This window comes from Mustelus asterias, chromosome 6, assembly GCF_964213995.1.
Source record: "Mustelus asterias chromosome 6, sMusAst1.hap1.1, whole genome shotgun sequence".
Classification (NCBI taxonomy): domain Eukaryota; kingdom Metazoa; phylum Chordata; class Chondrichthyes; order Carcharhiniformes; family Triakidae; genus Mustelus; species Mustelus asterias.
This window is the reverse complement of record NC_135806.1, coordinates 110,914,701-110,928,412: the sequence shown is the minus strand read 5'-3', so window position 1 is coordinate 110,928,412 and position 13,712 is coordinate 110,914,701. Positions and strand designations below refer to the sequence as shown.

The 13,712-nt window shown below is 39.4% G+C and overlaps 1 protein-coding gene across 13 annotated transcripts in view; it reads left to right on the top strand.

Moving 5' to 3' along the window:
* LOC144495074 (ceramide transfer protein) overlaps positions 1-13,712 on the top strand; it is a 166,026-nt gene that overhangs the window by 94,522 nt on the left and 57,792 nt on the right. For 8 of the 13 annotated variants that reach the window (XR_013498209.1, XR_013498210.1, XM_078214927.1 and 5 more), the window contains 4 exons: positions 1,164-1,256; positions 2,359-2,445; positions 2,615-2,707; positions 4,052-4,126. Coding sequence is in view for 10 of the 13 variants with exons in the window: in XM_078214927.1 (XP_078071053.1) it covers positions 1,164-1,256; positions 2,359-2,445; positions 2,615-2,707; positions 4,052-4,126 (348 nt within the window). In the remaining 3 variants the exon portion in view is untranslated. The remainder of the gene's footprint in view (positions 1-1,163; positions 1,257-2,358; positions 2,446-2,614; positions 2,708-4,051; positions 4,127-13,712) is intronic. The other 5 variants (XR_013498211.1, XM_078214936.1, XM_078214935.1 and 2 more) reach the window with 1 other exon arrangement.

The following is a 13,712-nucleotide window of genomic DNA, read 5'->3' as shown; positions in this document are numbered from 1 at the left end:
CTCACTGTCCACCATGCCACCAATCTTGGTGTCATCTGCAAACTTACTAACCATGCCCCCTATATTCTCATCCAAATCATTAATGTAAATGACAAATAACAGTGGGCCCAGCCCTGATCCCTGAGGCACACCGCTGATCACAGGCCTCCAGTTTGAAAAACAACTCTCTACAACCATCCTCTGGCTTCTGTCAAGAAGCCAATTTTGTATCCATTTAGATACCTCACCCTGGATCCCGTGAGATTTAACTTTGTGCAACAACCTACCGTGCGGTACCTTGTCAAAGGCCTTGCTAAAGTCCATGTAGACAATATCAACTGCACTGCCTTCATCTACCTTCTTAGTTACCCCTTCAAAAAACTCAATTAAATTTGTGAGACATGATTTTCCAGTCACAAAGCCATGCTGACTGTCCCTAATCAGTCCTTGCATCTCTAAATCCCTGTAGGTCCTGTCTCTCAAAATACCTTCGAACAATTTACCCACCACAGATGTGAGGCTAACTGGCCTGTAGTTACCAGGCTTTTCCCTGCAGCCCTCTTTAAACAAAGGCACAACATTTGCCACTCTCCAATCTTCAGGCACCTCACCCGTGACTATCGCTGAATCAAATATCTCGGCGAGGGGACCCGCAATTTCCTCCCTAGCCTCCCACAACCTCCTGGGATATACCTCATCGGGTCTTGCAGATTTATCTACTTTGATGCGCTTTAAGACTTCCAGCACCACCACCTCTGTAATATGTGACCATAATAAATCAAATCAGAATCCAAAACGGTATATAGAAGTGGAGACCTGGAAGTGCTTGTTTAAGAGAGAAGCTATGCGATAGCAAACAGACAGTGACACTGCTTGGATAAATATACAGAGTTAAGCTACTTTGTAGACATGGAGAGAGGGATTGTAACCTTTTTTTGTGAAGGAAAACTTGATTATGAGCAGAGTTTAACCTACCTGGGTGCAAGTAAACCTTGTGGATAGGGATGAAACTTGAGGGCAAAGAAACTTACCTATTGTTGACCACGGGGGTCTGGCATATTAGATTTTATGTGCTAATGTTACTTGTTGTGTAATTAATGCATAAACTAGTGGCCCAATTTGGCCATTTAGTTTTTTTCAATCCTGCACTGAACAGTATGCTTACCTCATCTCTGAACTCGTAGGAGATTGAAAAAAGGCGAAGAGTTGAGGATGCTTACAAGAATGCAGTGTCAGAACTTAAGAAAAAGTGTCATTTTGGTGGACCTGATTATGAGGTAAGAATTCAATTCGCTGATCAATTTCTCTATAACAAAATTGCTTGCTTTCAAATTCCCTGCTGTTTTGGGTTGAATGGAAGGGAAGAAAAATCTGCAATGAGGGAAGCCGTATGGTTTAGCAAACTTCCTTCCACACATATATGATGAACAATTTGGATGTTTTCCCATAGCTTAATTATCTTGAACTGTTGGACCGTATTCAAAGCCTTTCAAGTTCTGAATATTTTAGCATTGTGAACATTTAAACAGTACTTGTGTAAGTTTTTTTGCAGCAAAGTTATGATTCTATTTGAATATTTTCATTGTTTGAATCTCTCCCACCTTGTGAGGGCACGGAATCATGCTGGTCACATTCAATTATCTTCCCTAATTTAGCTTTTCTTCACCATCCAGTTTTCATATATGCCTGCTGGCAGGAATGATTAAATGGAAATTGGTGGGTAATATTTTGCTGTATGGTGATCAATTTCCCTCATCTGGTGTAGAAACCATTAGGTCTTGGAGATTTATTTACTAAGTTCCAATATTTTCTCAATTACCATTTGTTAAAACTATTGATACTGAATATAATGGCCTCGAATTTGTTGGACCTGATCAACTTGTGATGGCCCTTGTTAGACCAGTTTCTGCACTTGACAGCTTAAAAATTTCTGCCGGGCAAGTTTCTGCTGAGAATGGCACAATGATAGAATCTATGAATCTTGGCTGACAATCCGAAATTGTGACAATGCTGCATTTTCATAATTTTTTTTTTTACAATTTTTAAGGAACCTTTTGCTTGAAATGTTAACATTTGTCTGCCTGTTTCGGTGGCCATTAAAGGTCCCATGGTGCAGTTGAAGAAACGTCCCGAAGCCCTGACCACTGTCATCCAGCAACACCAAAACAGATTAAATTGATTGTTTTGCTGTATGTGAAATCTCAGTAGCTGCCATTTTGCCTATATTAGTCATAGTCTTATGGTATATTACACACTATTTCAAAGCAATTCATTGTATGTAAAGTGCCGTGTAGCATTTCTGAAATGTGATGAGGTAATATACAATTGCAGATATTTCTGAAGCTAATTTTCTTCTGTTGGAATGCTTTCTTTTATTAGGAAGGTCCAAATAGTTTGATAAATGAGGAAGAATTCTTTGATGCTGTTGAAGCTGCTCTTGACCGACAAGATAAGATTGAAGAACAGGTATTTTCTCCCTTATATTGTTAAATTAATGTTTTATACATTCCAATCACCTTACTACAATCAATAAAATTTTTCAGGTGTTCATTTTTGCTCTTAGCACAATCTGTCACTTGGAATGATCATTTGTACTATATTTGTAATTTGAGTGCTGTAATCATTTTAATTTTAGTCCCACACAGAGAAGTCAAGGATTCATTGGTCAGCTGCTGTGCCATTCGGTGATTCCTTCTCAGTAGTTGGTACCCACAGATTTGCCAAACAGGTATGGTGAGCTAAACATTTTATTGGTAAATAGGTTATTGCTTTAGTAGTGCCATGACTGAGTGTATTTTGCTTGCAAAATCCTCAAATACTACTATCATGTTATTTTATTCTAGAGATAAATGTTGATTTCCCCCCAAAAAAAGATTTAATTGTTTTAAACTTTTTATTGTAGAAGGCTCAAATCGGCAGTTCCTTTGGAGAATGCAATGTGAGGATCTGCACTCCAGTTGGTTGCCGACTAGTCCTGTGATGTCACTGAAGCACTGCTTGTGGTAGTGTTGGTTAGTTGATACTTTCAGACACGTAACCAGATCCCCCCCTCTGGTGCGAAGTATCAACATGGGAGGGGGAAAAGAGGGACTTGAAGTTCAGTGTCCATGGGATAAACAGGATGTGATGGAAAGCCTGAAAAACACACCCCTTGGGTGATGATGAGATCCAAAATTCCATGGTCTTGACACATGATGTGTAAATTGGTCTTTTGTGCTAATCATTGAATATTCTGTTCGTTCAATGTGTAAAAATGAGGACTTTTTAAAGTTATTGCAAATTTTGTTTTTCTCAATGACCTCGTTCAAAATGCCATCAGCAAGTTACCATGGTTGTTTTCACTGTGGGCAGTGAAATCTCTTTTCCTCAGTTTTTTTTGTAATCTGATTCCATGAACCAGTTTTATAAATAGTGAAATCCATTTGAATTTGCACTTGGGAGCTGGAAAAGGATTAGTACATATTAGCTCTGCAACATATAAGGCCACTGCAATGTTATAACATATTTTTTTTACCATTTATGAAGTATTTTACTTGTATGCAGAAAAACATTATTCTGTCTTGCCATTTTTATTACATTTATCTCATTATCAGTAATACATAAATTCTATCAAATTCTAAAAAAAGGATTATTTATTTAAAAGATTTATATAAGGATTTTGTGGATTTCACCAGATTACTAAAACTAGTGCTCCATTCCAATATCAGAAGTATTCGAAGCAAACTTATTGTGTAGAAATACTATATTTGTGCTTTAATGGCTTGTATACCATACTATCTTTTTATGTATATCACAATCACTTTTAAATCTAGGCACTAGTTATGATATGTACTTCAAAGCAAATGCATCATAAACTTGCACCTGATTGTGGCTATTATTGTAGATTTGCCTTTTCTTCAGGGTTTCATGCAATGGAGTATGATACAGTTGCATGATATCATTATGGCTGTTCTCATTTCTTTAAAGCTTTATTGGCTCTTTAATGCACTTTTTTGTGGTGAAGGTTAATGTTTGAATGCCTTGTTGTACCTTTGTTCTGAACTGGGTTTTTCTTTGTCTGTCTCTGTGGTAGCCCTTTAGTCGCTCTTCCTCCATGTCTTCCATTGATCTAGTCAGTGCCTCAGATGATCACAGATTCAGCACCCAGGTACTGTACGAACTCAGAGTGGTCCTTCTCTACAGCTCACTTCTCTTGACTGCTTCACCTGGGTTTGCATCTACTTCATAGTGTTGGTGATGTTTGTTGAATGTAACTTATTCCCTGAGCTACTTCAGCGTATCAGCTGTAGGACAGATTATTGCTGAAATATTTTTAAATTGCTTTGGTAGTGAACTCTATTCTTCTTGAGCCTGAGTAAAAAAAACTATGAAATTTCTTCTTATCAAATCTTATGCCCCTGAATATCAACACTATATTGAAAACAATGAAAAGGCCAAATTAAAGATAACCTCTTAACTTAAAAAGATAACATTGTGTAATAAAATCGTATGCTGTTGAAGACTTCTATTCCATGGAATAGGTTAATCCAAGCATCACTGGTGTAGTAACATGAATTCATAACTGCATGCCATACCTTAAATCTGCCATTACTAATACACATGTTCTGAAAGTCTTTAAACTCGTTGTATACATGACTTGCTGCAATTTCTTTGTATTTTGAAATGTAACCATTGCAACTGAATCTCAACCTGTTTTTTTTCTTAGTTGGTTAATGCAATTAGAAATTTGCTTCATCTCCATACGAGAGGAAAGGGAAATACTTGGCATGATGCCCTTTTTCAGAAAGCCTGTGTCTACCTGCTCAGAATCATTATTTTAATTTGAGGCAGTCCCACAGTTTTCTTTACCGTTGGTAGCAAAGGAAGTTCTTGATGTTCACAACTAACTGTGGGAATTGTCTGACCAAGATGGATTAGAATGGTGATGCTCTGCCAACCACTTGTCCTCAATAATCTTAGCGTCTCTCAATATTGAGCATCGATAACTGCAGCATCAGAGACAGTCAGTCAGAACAGAGCACCAGTTGAACTTTATTCTTTTGATGTGGATAATTGGCCTATCTTTCCAGGAGGATCTACAAGATCCTTGGCACAGTGGTGACATTTTATTGATAAATATAACAGTGGTTGTTATTTGCTTGGATATACGCAAAGGTTAAATGAGTGAACTTGTCTTCTTGCCACCGCCTGTGGGCTTACCCTGTCATTGTCTAAGTGAGTGTAGGATAACCCCAGCAGACTTGAGCTGGAGCATGCTTGCCACACGTCTTTCTCTCTCTTGAACACTTGCCCCATTGCTGGCAATTTTCCAGGGAAAAAACAGTAAAATGGCCTTAAATACACTGAGAAAAGTGGGCAAAAGCAAGACTACAATTTAAACCATGCATTTTTAGAAACGCTAGCAATTTAAGAACTCAATTAATAGAGATAAATTTGTTTTTAAGTGTCATCAGTTTTAAGAAACCACAGGTTAGTTTTCTTATATCCCAAATGTACTTGTACACATTCTTAAGCATCAGGTGGGTTGAAGAATCTGGGTGGGGAATATGCACATCATTATTGTCAATGGTGTTTGAATTTATGGCCTATTTGAAAACAAATAAAAGGTTTATTTTTGCTAGAAGTTATTTGGCGCAGACTGGAAAAATTTACGACACACATCCAAGTCAGTTTGGAAACATCAAACAGTCAGTTTTAAGGTTAATCAAATGCTTTATTATTGGAACTAGCCTTTTAATATACTTCTGCTTGAAATCCCATGAATGCCCTTAAGTAAATAATAAGCTTGTGTCTGAATTTTTTTCAGTGCTACAGTATATTCTGTGCAAGATACACAAAGTAAAACTTTAAGAGGATGGTTAGTTACATTAAATAATAGCTGCTTGGGAAGTTCCTTGACATCTTCCTCATTCAACATGCTTCAAACCAATGTCTAATTTCACAATCTCCTTATTTGCTTTAACAATATCAAGTCATACTATTTTGTAAATTAGAGCTTTTTCATGTTTTATATTTCATTGGACACTCTTGGAATATTCAGTTTTGTTTTGGCAGATTTTACTTCCTTTATGGGCAGCCAGGATGCATAAATGTTCAATTTGTGTAAATTAGGATATATATTTTACTGAAAAGTAAAGAGTTCTAATAGTTTAGTACACACGCTATGACAAGTAACTCAATATCAATGTTTAAATAATCTCCAACCGTACTTAATTTATGAATGAGATACCACTTTTGTAAAATTAAATTTTCAGGACCAGTGCAGCTGTTTGGCGTAATTCACTTTTCACAATGTTATAACTTCAGTTCCTCCTGAATGCATCAGCCTGAGTTTTTTTTTCTGGTGTGTTTCTTGGGGAACTAGTGGGCAAGAATCCCAACTTCATGCCTTTTCATTGTCTTGAATGCTGAATTTCTCAATGAGTACATTATAGTGCAACCTGTGGAAGAGAGGGGTGTCTCAGACAGCAGCTTCCAGTTTTTCACCAATGCATGCCTGGATGTTGGACGATGCTCACCAATTTACTTTGTTATAAATAGCCTCACTTTTGTTATGTATACACAATGCAGGCCATTATTTTTGGTTGTGGCATTGCTGCATTCAAAAAGCACCAGTCAAGGATTACAGGGAGTGTGGCACAGTGATAATGTTACTGAACTAGAAATCCAGATACTCAAATGTAATGCTCTGAAGTCAGGTAGTGGAATTTAAGCTCAATTGATAAATTTAGAATGAAAAGAAAATAGTTTTGTAATGGTGACTATAAACTGATTGGATTGTTGTAAAAACCTATCTGGTTCACTAATGTCTTTTAGGGAACAAAATCTGTGTCCTTACTTGGCCTACAGGTGACTCCAGACCCCCACAATGAGCTTGACTCTTAACTGCCCTCTGAAATGGCCTAGCAGGCCACTCAGTTTCACTATTATTGTCTGAAAATGAATGTGCAAGATTACAAGGAGAAGACAGTGAAATGGCAATAAGTTGTTTGTTCATTCAGAGAGCTGTCACATATGTGATGGGCTGAATGGCCATCTCCTGTGCAATTCTGTGATGCGCTGCATTATCTTGTATGGTCAGATAAAAAGTGTAGGACTCTTCAGTAGCCAGTGAGTTCTCATCTCACAGCTTAATGTGTTATTCCTACAAGAATATTTGCTTTTAAATTCCCCAGGCCAAGGTGTTTACTTGGATAGCTTGTGGTTGTTGTTTTGCAGATTGCAAAAAACTCATGGGACGGTATTATTAATGTAGAGTTTTTATACCATAGGCACAAAGCTGTTGAATATTGACATGGAAAGAACTTCCTTTGGGAAACCGGTTAAAGAAATACAATGTGTTGCACAACAAAATGACATGCAGGATAAGGGGTGGCCTACTCCAAATGTAAAAGGGACTTTCCTCCTGGACAAAACGCGTTTCCTTTTGGAGGCAGACAATGTTGACATTGTCTAATTGCAATACAGAGGAGTAAGGGACGCAAGTTCAAATTTGTAAAAGGGAAATTTAGGACTGATGTTGGGATATTCTTCTGAATGGCCAATACATTGAGTGGGCTTCTGTGTATGGGAATGGAAGTGAAAAACTGTTAGATGCTGTGACAAGGGAGCTGCAGTGATTCGAGAAGATGGCAGAGTGAATTATCTTATTTGCAGTGATTTTTTTTTTGCCAATCATTTTGCAGCCAACACATGATGTTTAGATCTTGCATTAGGCCCGGTCACCACTACAGACTTCCAAATGCTTTTGCTACTGAATACTTTTTGATTTTATAGCACTGCTGCTCCAGCTTTATATAAATCAAAACATTTAACTCAATTGCTCACAGAGGGTTGCAGAATCAGTGGGCCTTGAATTTGACAGTTCACTGCAAAATAACAAAAGGTTATGGCAAATTATTGCCGAGCATTAGAAATTACTTTGGGGTGGTAGGTGGACTTTTTAAAAATTCATAGTTTTAAATGAACCAATCAGATTATATTTGGCATGACTACATTGTAGTCCGAAAGCACAGAGAATAAAGGAATAAATACAATAACTTTTCCCCAAACTTTAGATTACTGCTGCTTATCCTTGAGCAAAGTTTTTAAAAAAACCTCATCAACCCACAGCTCGTCAGCCAGATATGCTGAAGGAGAGAATGTGGAAAACATGAAGCACTTCTCATAATTTGCAGCTAACCCTATCAAAAGGCCAACATTGACTGGGAGATCCAACACCAGATCAACTGCACCCACTCAACCTTCTACAGACTATGGTAGCAAAAATTTGACGACAAAGACCACCAAGTCAACAAAAGTCCTAGTGTACAGAGGGGTTGCCACCACCACATTCCTACAGTGAGACCTGGACTGTGTATCAGCCACGTATGAGTGCTAGAGAAGTTCCAACAGCAATGCCTCTGCTACATTCCCTGGATTCAATAGGAGGATTGTCGAGCAAATGCAAGTGTCCTTGTGAAACCAGCTGCATGAGCATTCAAGCAAAACTCCTAAAAGATCAACTGCGACGGACTGGGCATTGTCGCAGTGGGATCTCCTGCACCAGATCCTGCTTTCTCAACTCTCAAATGGCCAATGTTCCAGGAGAGGGCAAAGAAAGCACTTTAAAGGCACTGAAACCCTCATTGAAGCACAGCAGCATTAACATTGACTGGGATCAGCTTGCTACCAATCATTCAAAATGACAACAACTTGTCCATCAAACTGCACCATGCTTGGAATCCAAATGTCTTAATGGTGAGACCGAGTAGCGACCGAGAAGTAAAAAAAAAGGAAGCAAATCCTGCACTCTTTGTGGGACGTTCTGTCTCGTGTGCCCAAAGATCTGCAGGTCGAGAATTGGCCTGTTCAGTCACACTCAGGGCCTGTTCCTGTGCTGTATTGTTCTTGTTCTCTTTAATATCCATGGCAGAAATTTGCAAACTTGAGTAGATGTCGTCCTCCTATAGAGGGGCAACTGATGACCCCTGACCTTTGAATTTAGTTTACTCCTCACAAATGGTTTTCTCTGACCGCGTTGCTCCAGTTGCAAGCTTGGACAATATTTTTCCTGACGGTTTACTTCCTTTGCAGCATATTCCATAGGAGACGTTTTTTGTTAAAGCAGAATTAATGATTGAAGCAGAAACATGTGGCTTGTCACGTGGGGAGTCTTGGGATGCTACCAGTGTCCTAGATGACGATATGTTCAGGAAGTGCTCCCAGCTGCAGAAAACTTGCCACTGTGTTTCTGAGTAGGATGTTATCCTTGAAATCTGTATATTTGTGAAAATAAGTGTCAGTGAAGGAGTATTGTAATATTATTTTTAATTGTTTTTATTGTTAAAAGCGAGTTGGCATTCTTGTGACTCCATTTTGGGGCCATCCCATCCAATAGTAACACCAACTGCGACTGTAATAGTGGTCTACGTGATGGAGATTATTTGAGATCAGAAGCAGAGCATTAAATGGAATGCTGAGGTTGAGAACTTGATTCTGCCTCAGGAGGTGGTTGGGGAAGGGCATAAATTCAGTGGTATGGATTTGTGGTGGGGGCTAAAGATGATGACATCTCTTTTAGTGTTCAACTTGGGTAAATTGCAATTCATTAAAAATTGGATTCTGTATTGGCAATCTGACCACCAGGGACAGAAGCCGCCCTTCTGTTCACACCATGTTACCAACAGGCAGCAGAAGATGAGGAAGAGACCCAGGTCCTAGGTTCAATTCTGACGTAAGCATCGTGGGAAATCATTTGTGGAGTTGCTGTGGCTTTAATTAGATGGGTAAAAGTGGAGCAAAGCCAAGGTGGGACAACAGAGGAGTGGGGTGAGAACAGTTCTTTGACTGAAAGGCTGCAGAATTTTGAGGTGGACTTGCAGCATGAACCTGGGTATGCCAGAGTTTGGAAAAGGTGACTAAAGAAAATCCACCTGTGACAGGTGATTAGCTGGTGAGTATTGTTTTAGTGCTTCCCTTTCTCCAAAGTTGGGGATTTATTCTAAAAAGGTGGGAGATTTTAAAATTACATTACTTAATCCTTATGTTTTTGATGTGTTCAGTTAGCTTCAGTATTTTTCAATTACATCAACAGAAGGAAAGTGAGTAGTTAAGTCTTTCTAAATAGCAAGGTTTATTCTAAGGAGCAGCAAGGTTTATGATCTAGATATGTGGGATACGGGGATAGGGTGGGGTGCAGGCCTGGGTAAGATGCTCTGTCGGAGAGTCTGTGCAAACTTAATGGGCTGAATGGCCTCCTTCTGCACTGTAGGAATTCTGAGGGATTCTATGATAATAGATAGGGGAATGGCAGGGCAACTCCAAACTCTAATGTCACCTTCTGTGCTGTGCTGGAACTCTGAAATGCTTCCCAGATAACCATTTGTGTGGAATTGTTGATAGTTGCTATAGCTTAAGCTCTGGCTTTCAGTAGTTGAGCAGCCGGTGTCACTGCGGTGCATTCGTAAGGTGGAGGCCTTCGTGGATAAATAGCACGTTTATAGATGTGCTCACCCTACAGTTTAACAGTATGCAGGGAGAGGGGGAATGGGTGGCCACCAGGCAGTTAAGTAGAAACAGGCAGATTGTACAATTGTCCCTTGAGGGGCATTTCACACTCCAACCAGAACTTGGTTCTGAATACTGATGAAAATGATGGCTCATTTGTGGACTTGCAACCAGAGCCAAGTCTTTTACATTATGGTTGGCTCAGATGTACCGGGGGAAAGAAGAAGACGAGGAGATTTAATAATTGGAGAAATGAGTGTGTCTACAGTTGCAGATGTGAATCCAGGATGGTATGTTGACTCCCTGGTGCCAGGGTCAAGGATGCCGCTGGCTGTAGAGCACCCTGAGGGAGGTGAGGGGCGGGGGAAGAGAGTGAACAGCAGCATTTGATATTGAAGTTAGTAAAGCATACAACATCCTAGGCTTAATTAATAGAGGCATAGAGTGCAAGAGCAAGGAAATGTTAAACTCAGAGAAAAGACACAGGTTTGGCCTCACTAGATGGAGTGTTGCATCTAGTTCTGTGTGCCACACTTTCAGAAGGATGCAAAAGCATTAGAGAGAGAATACAGGAAAGATTCATGATAATAGTTCCGGGGATGAGGAGCTTTTATTACATGGAATGTTGAAGTAGGGACAGGTTTCCTGGGAAAAGAGAAGGCTGAGAGGAGATTTGAAAGAGGTATTCAAAATGATGAGGGCTCTGGACAGTGTAGATAGGGGAAAACTGTTCTCCTTGATGGATGGATCAAGACTGTAGGGCAGAGATTTATGGTAATCAGCAAAAGAAACAGTGGTGGCATAAGGAAATAAAAATTCATGGACAAGTGGTTAGGATCTGGGGGTATGGTCATAAATGTATACAGCACAGAAAAGGCGCTCCGTCCCATTGCGCCGATGGAGGTCAGTTGAACTGAAGCATTCAAGAGGGAATTTAATTTTCTGAAAAAGAAGAATGTACAAGGGTATGGGGAGAAGGCAGGGAGTTGCACAAGTCAAATTGCTCTGTCAGAGGACCAGCACAAATGCAATGGGCCGAATGGTGGACTCCTGCGCTGTTAGCATTCTGTGACAGGACAATGTACCACAACTGGCGAGAATGCAATTTGTGATTTTAGTCAGGACTGTTTCGGTGCTTTAACACAAATTGAGAGATTTAAGCATGAGATTATAGAAACCATGGATGCAGACTTGGGTGTGTTTTTTTGATTGCTTGAATGTGCAGGAGACAACACATGCAGAGAGGGACCATTTACAATGTCAGCTAACAATGGAGACCAGAAGGGAAGTTGAAGTACAAGATGAGATCAGGAGAAGGCATTAAAAAAGAGGAGAGAAATTAGCTAGTGAGCGAGTGCTCCTGAAACAGCACCCCCTCCCCCATTTTAGTTCATCATTGTTTGTTGAAGGCTTTCACGGAGGTTTTGTTTTGACTCCACCACCATCTGGAAGTCTCATCCGTTCACTTAAACTATCACTGATTCCTCAAAGGATATTCCATGTATGGACAAGTACAGGATTTTTTTCCATCTGTCATGCAGACTTGTATTTGCACTAATAACATATGGATCATTGCAGGATAGATTATCCAGAAACCACTTGGCTAAGCTTATCATGAGCAAGTGTTGATGCTGGCCCAAGCCTCAATAACATCTGGGCAACTCTCTTGATAATGTGCAATGCAGAGTAAAAATATTGGAATAATTAGTAATTGATACTATTTATAGACGGGTGCAGTGTTCTTGCTCAGAATTTAATTTCCCTTGAACCTGTAGGCAATATAATTAGATCCACCTGTTAAGGAAAGTGTCATTTGTTTGGAGACCAATTTGAATAGGATTTCAGATAAAGCATCGTGCCTTGAAACATTCTCCAATATGTTCTGCATGCTGCATGAAAACTACTTGAAAAGTATTTTCCTAGAATGTGAGCAATATGTGGACCAGATGAAGTAGGGGCAGCAGATTTACTCCCCTAAAAACAATTGATTGACTTTTTGCAAAAAATTGTAATGGGTTTCTCATTTGTCTACAAATTACCCAATTTAATGAATTTAGATTCACGTCTTACTATTATTAATTTTCATGCCATCAGTTCAGTGCCATAGGTACTGTACCTTGAGCGATTAGAGGTTGTAGATTAGTATATTTATGTAGGAATCTCTCCTTTTCCGGAACGCACCTCATCAATGCAAAGCTTTTCCCAATCAGCCTCATGACAGCATCAAAAGTTTGCACCTTCAGAAAGCACTTCAGTGTTTGCAGCCTTTCTCCGATTATGGCAGCTTCAAAATCCAGGGGTTAGATTTGCCCCCATGTCTCTGTCAACATTGCAAAAGTAGGAAGGTGGCTTAGAGATCCTTTTTGCAACGGAAACTTTATACTTTGGCAAAGAATGTGACAAGAATGTTTATAAGGACTTGAAGAAAGTGCTACTGTTTTTTGATGCCCCAAGTGATGAGCACTACTTCAGTGTCAGTTTGCAGACTTGGAGGGACATGTCATTTACTGAGTTAATCACTTTTGAAGATCACTGCCACTTTCAATAGGTGCCAATGTGATTTCATGTGGAAGCTTTTCCCCTGAAGGTAGACATGTTAAAACTGTTCCTAAGCTATTGGAAAAGGTTTTTTAGTTTGTGTACTTGGACAGAATAGTGATTATATTATTGCAATTAATTTTGTCATTAAGTGCTGGAGATTGAATACTGAACGTGGAACTTGCTGTTGGAGTTCAGATTCTCCAAGTAATTGAAGCTTAATCTGAAGGGACTAACTATTTAGAATATTATGTATAGTTTTGGTCCCCTTACCGTAGGAGGGATGTAGTTGCATTGGAGGCAGTTCAGAGGAGGTTCAGTAGGTTTATTCCAGAGATGAGAGGTTTGTCTTCCGAAGAGAGATGGGACAGTTTAGGCCTATAATCCCTGGAGTTTAGAAGAATGAGAGGAGGTCTAATTGAGGTGTACAAGATGATAAAGGGGATTAACAAAGTAGACTTGGAGAGGATATTTCCTCTTGGAGGACAATGTAGAACACGAGGTCATTGAGTTAGAGTAAAGGGTGGCAAATTTAAAACAGATACAAGGAGAAATTACTTCTCTCAAAGGGTTGCATGTCTTTGGAATTCACTATCCCAGAGTGTGGTGGATGCCGGGACTTGGAGTAAATTTAAGGAAGAGGTTTGTCAGATTTTTAGTTGGTAAGGGTTTGAAGGGAAATGGTGAACAGACAGGTAAGTGGAATT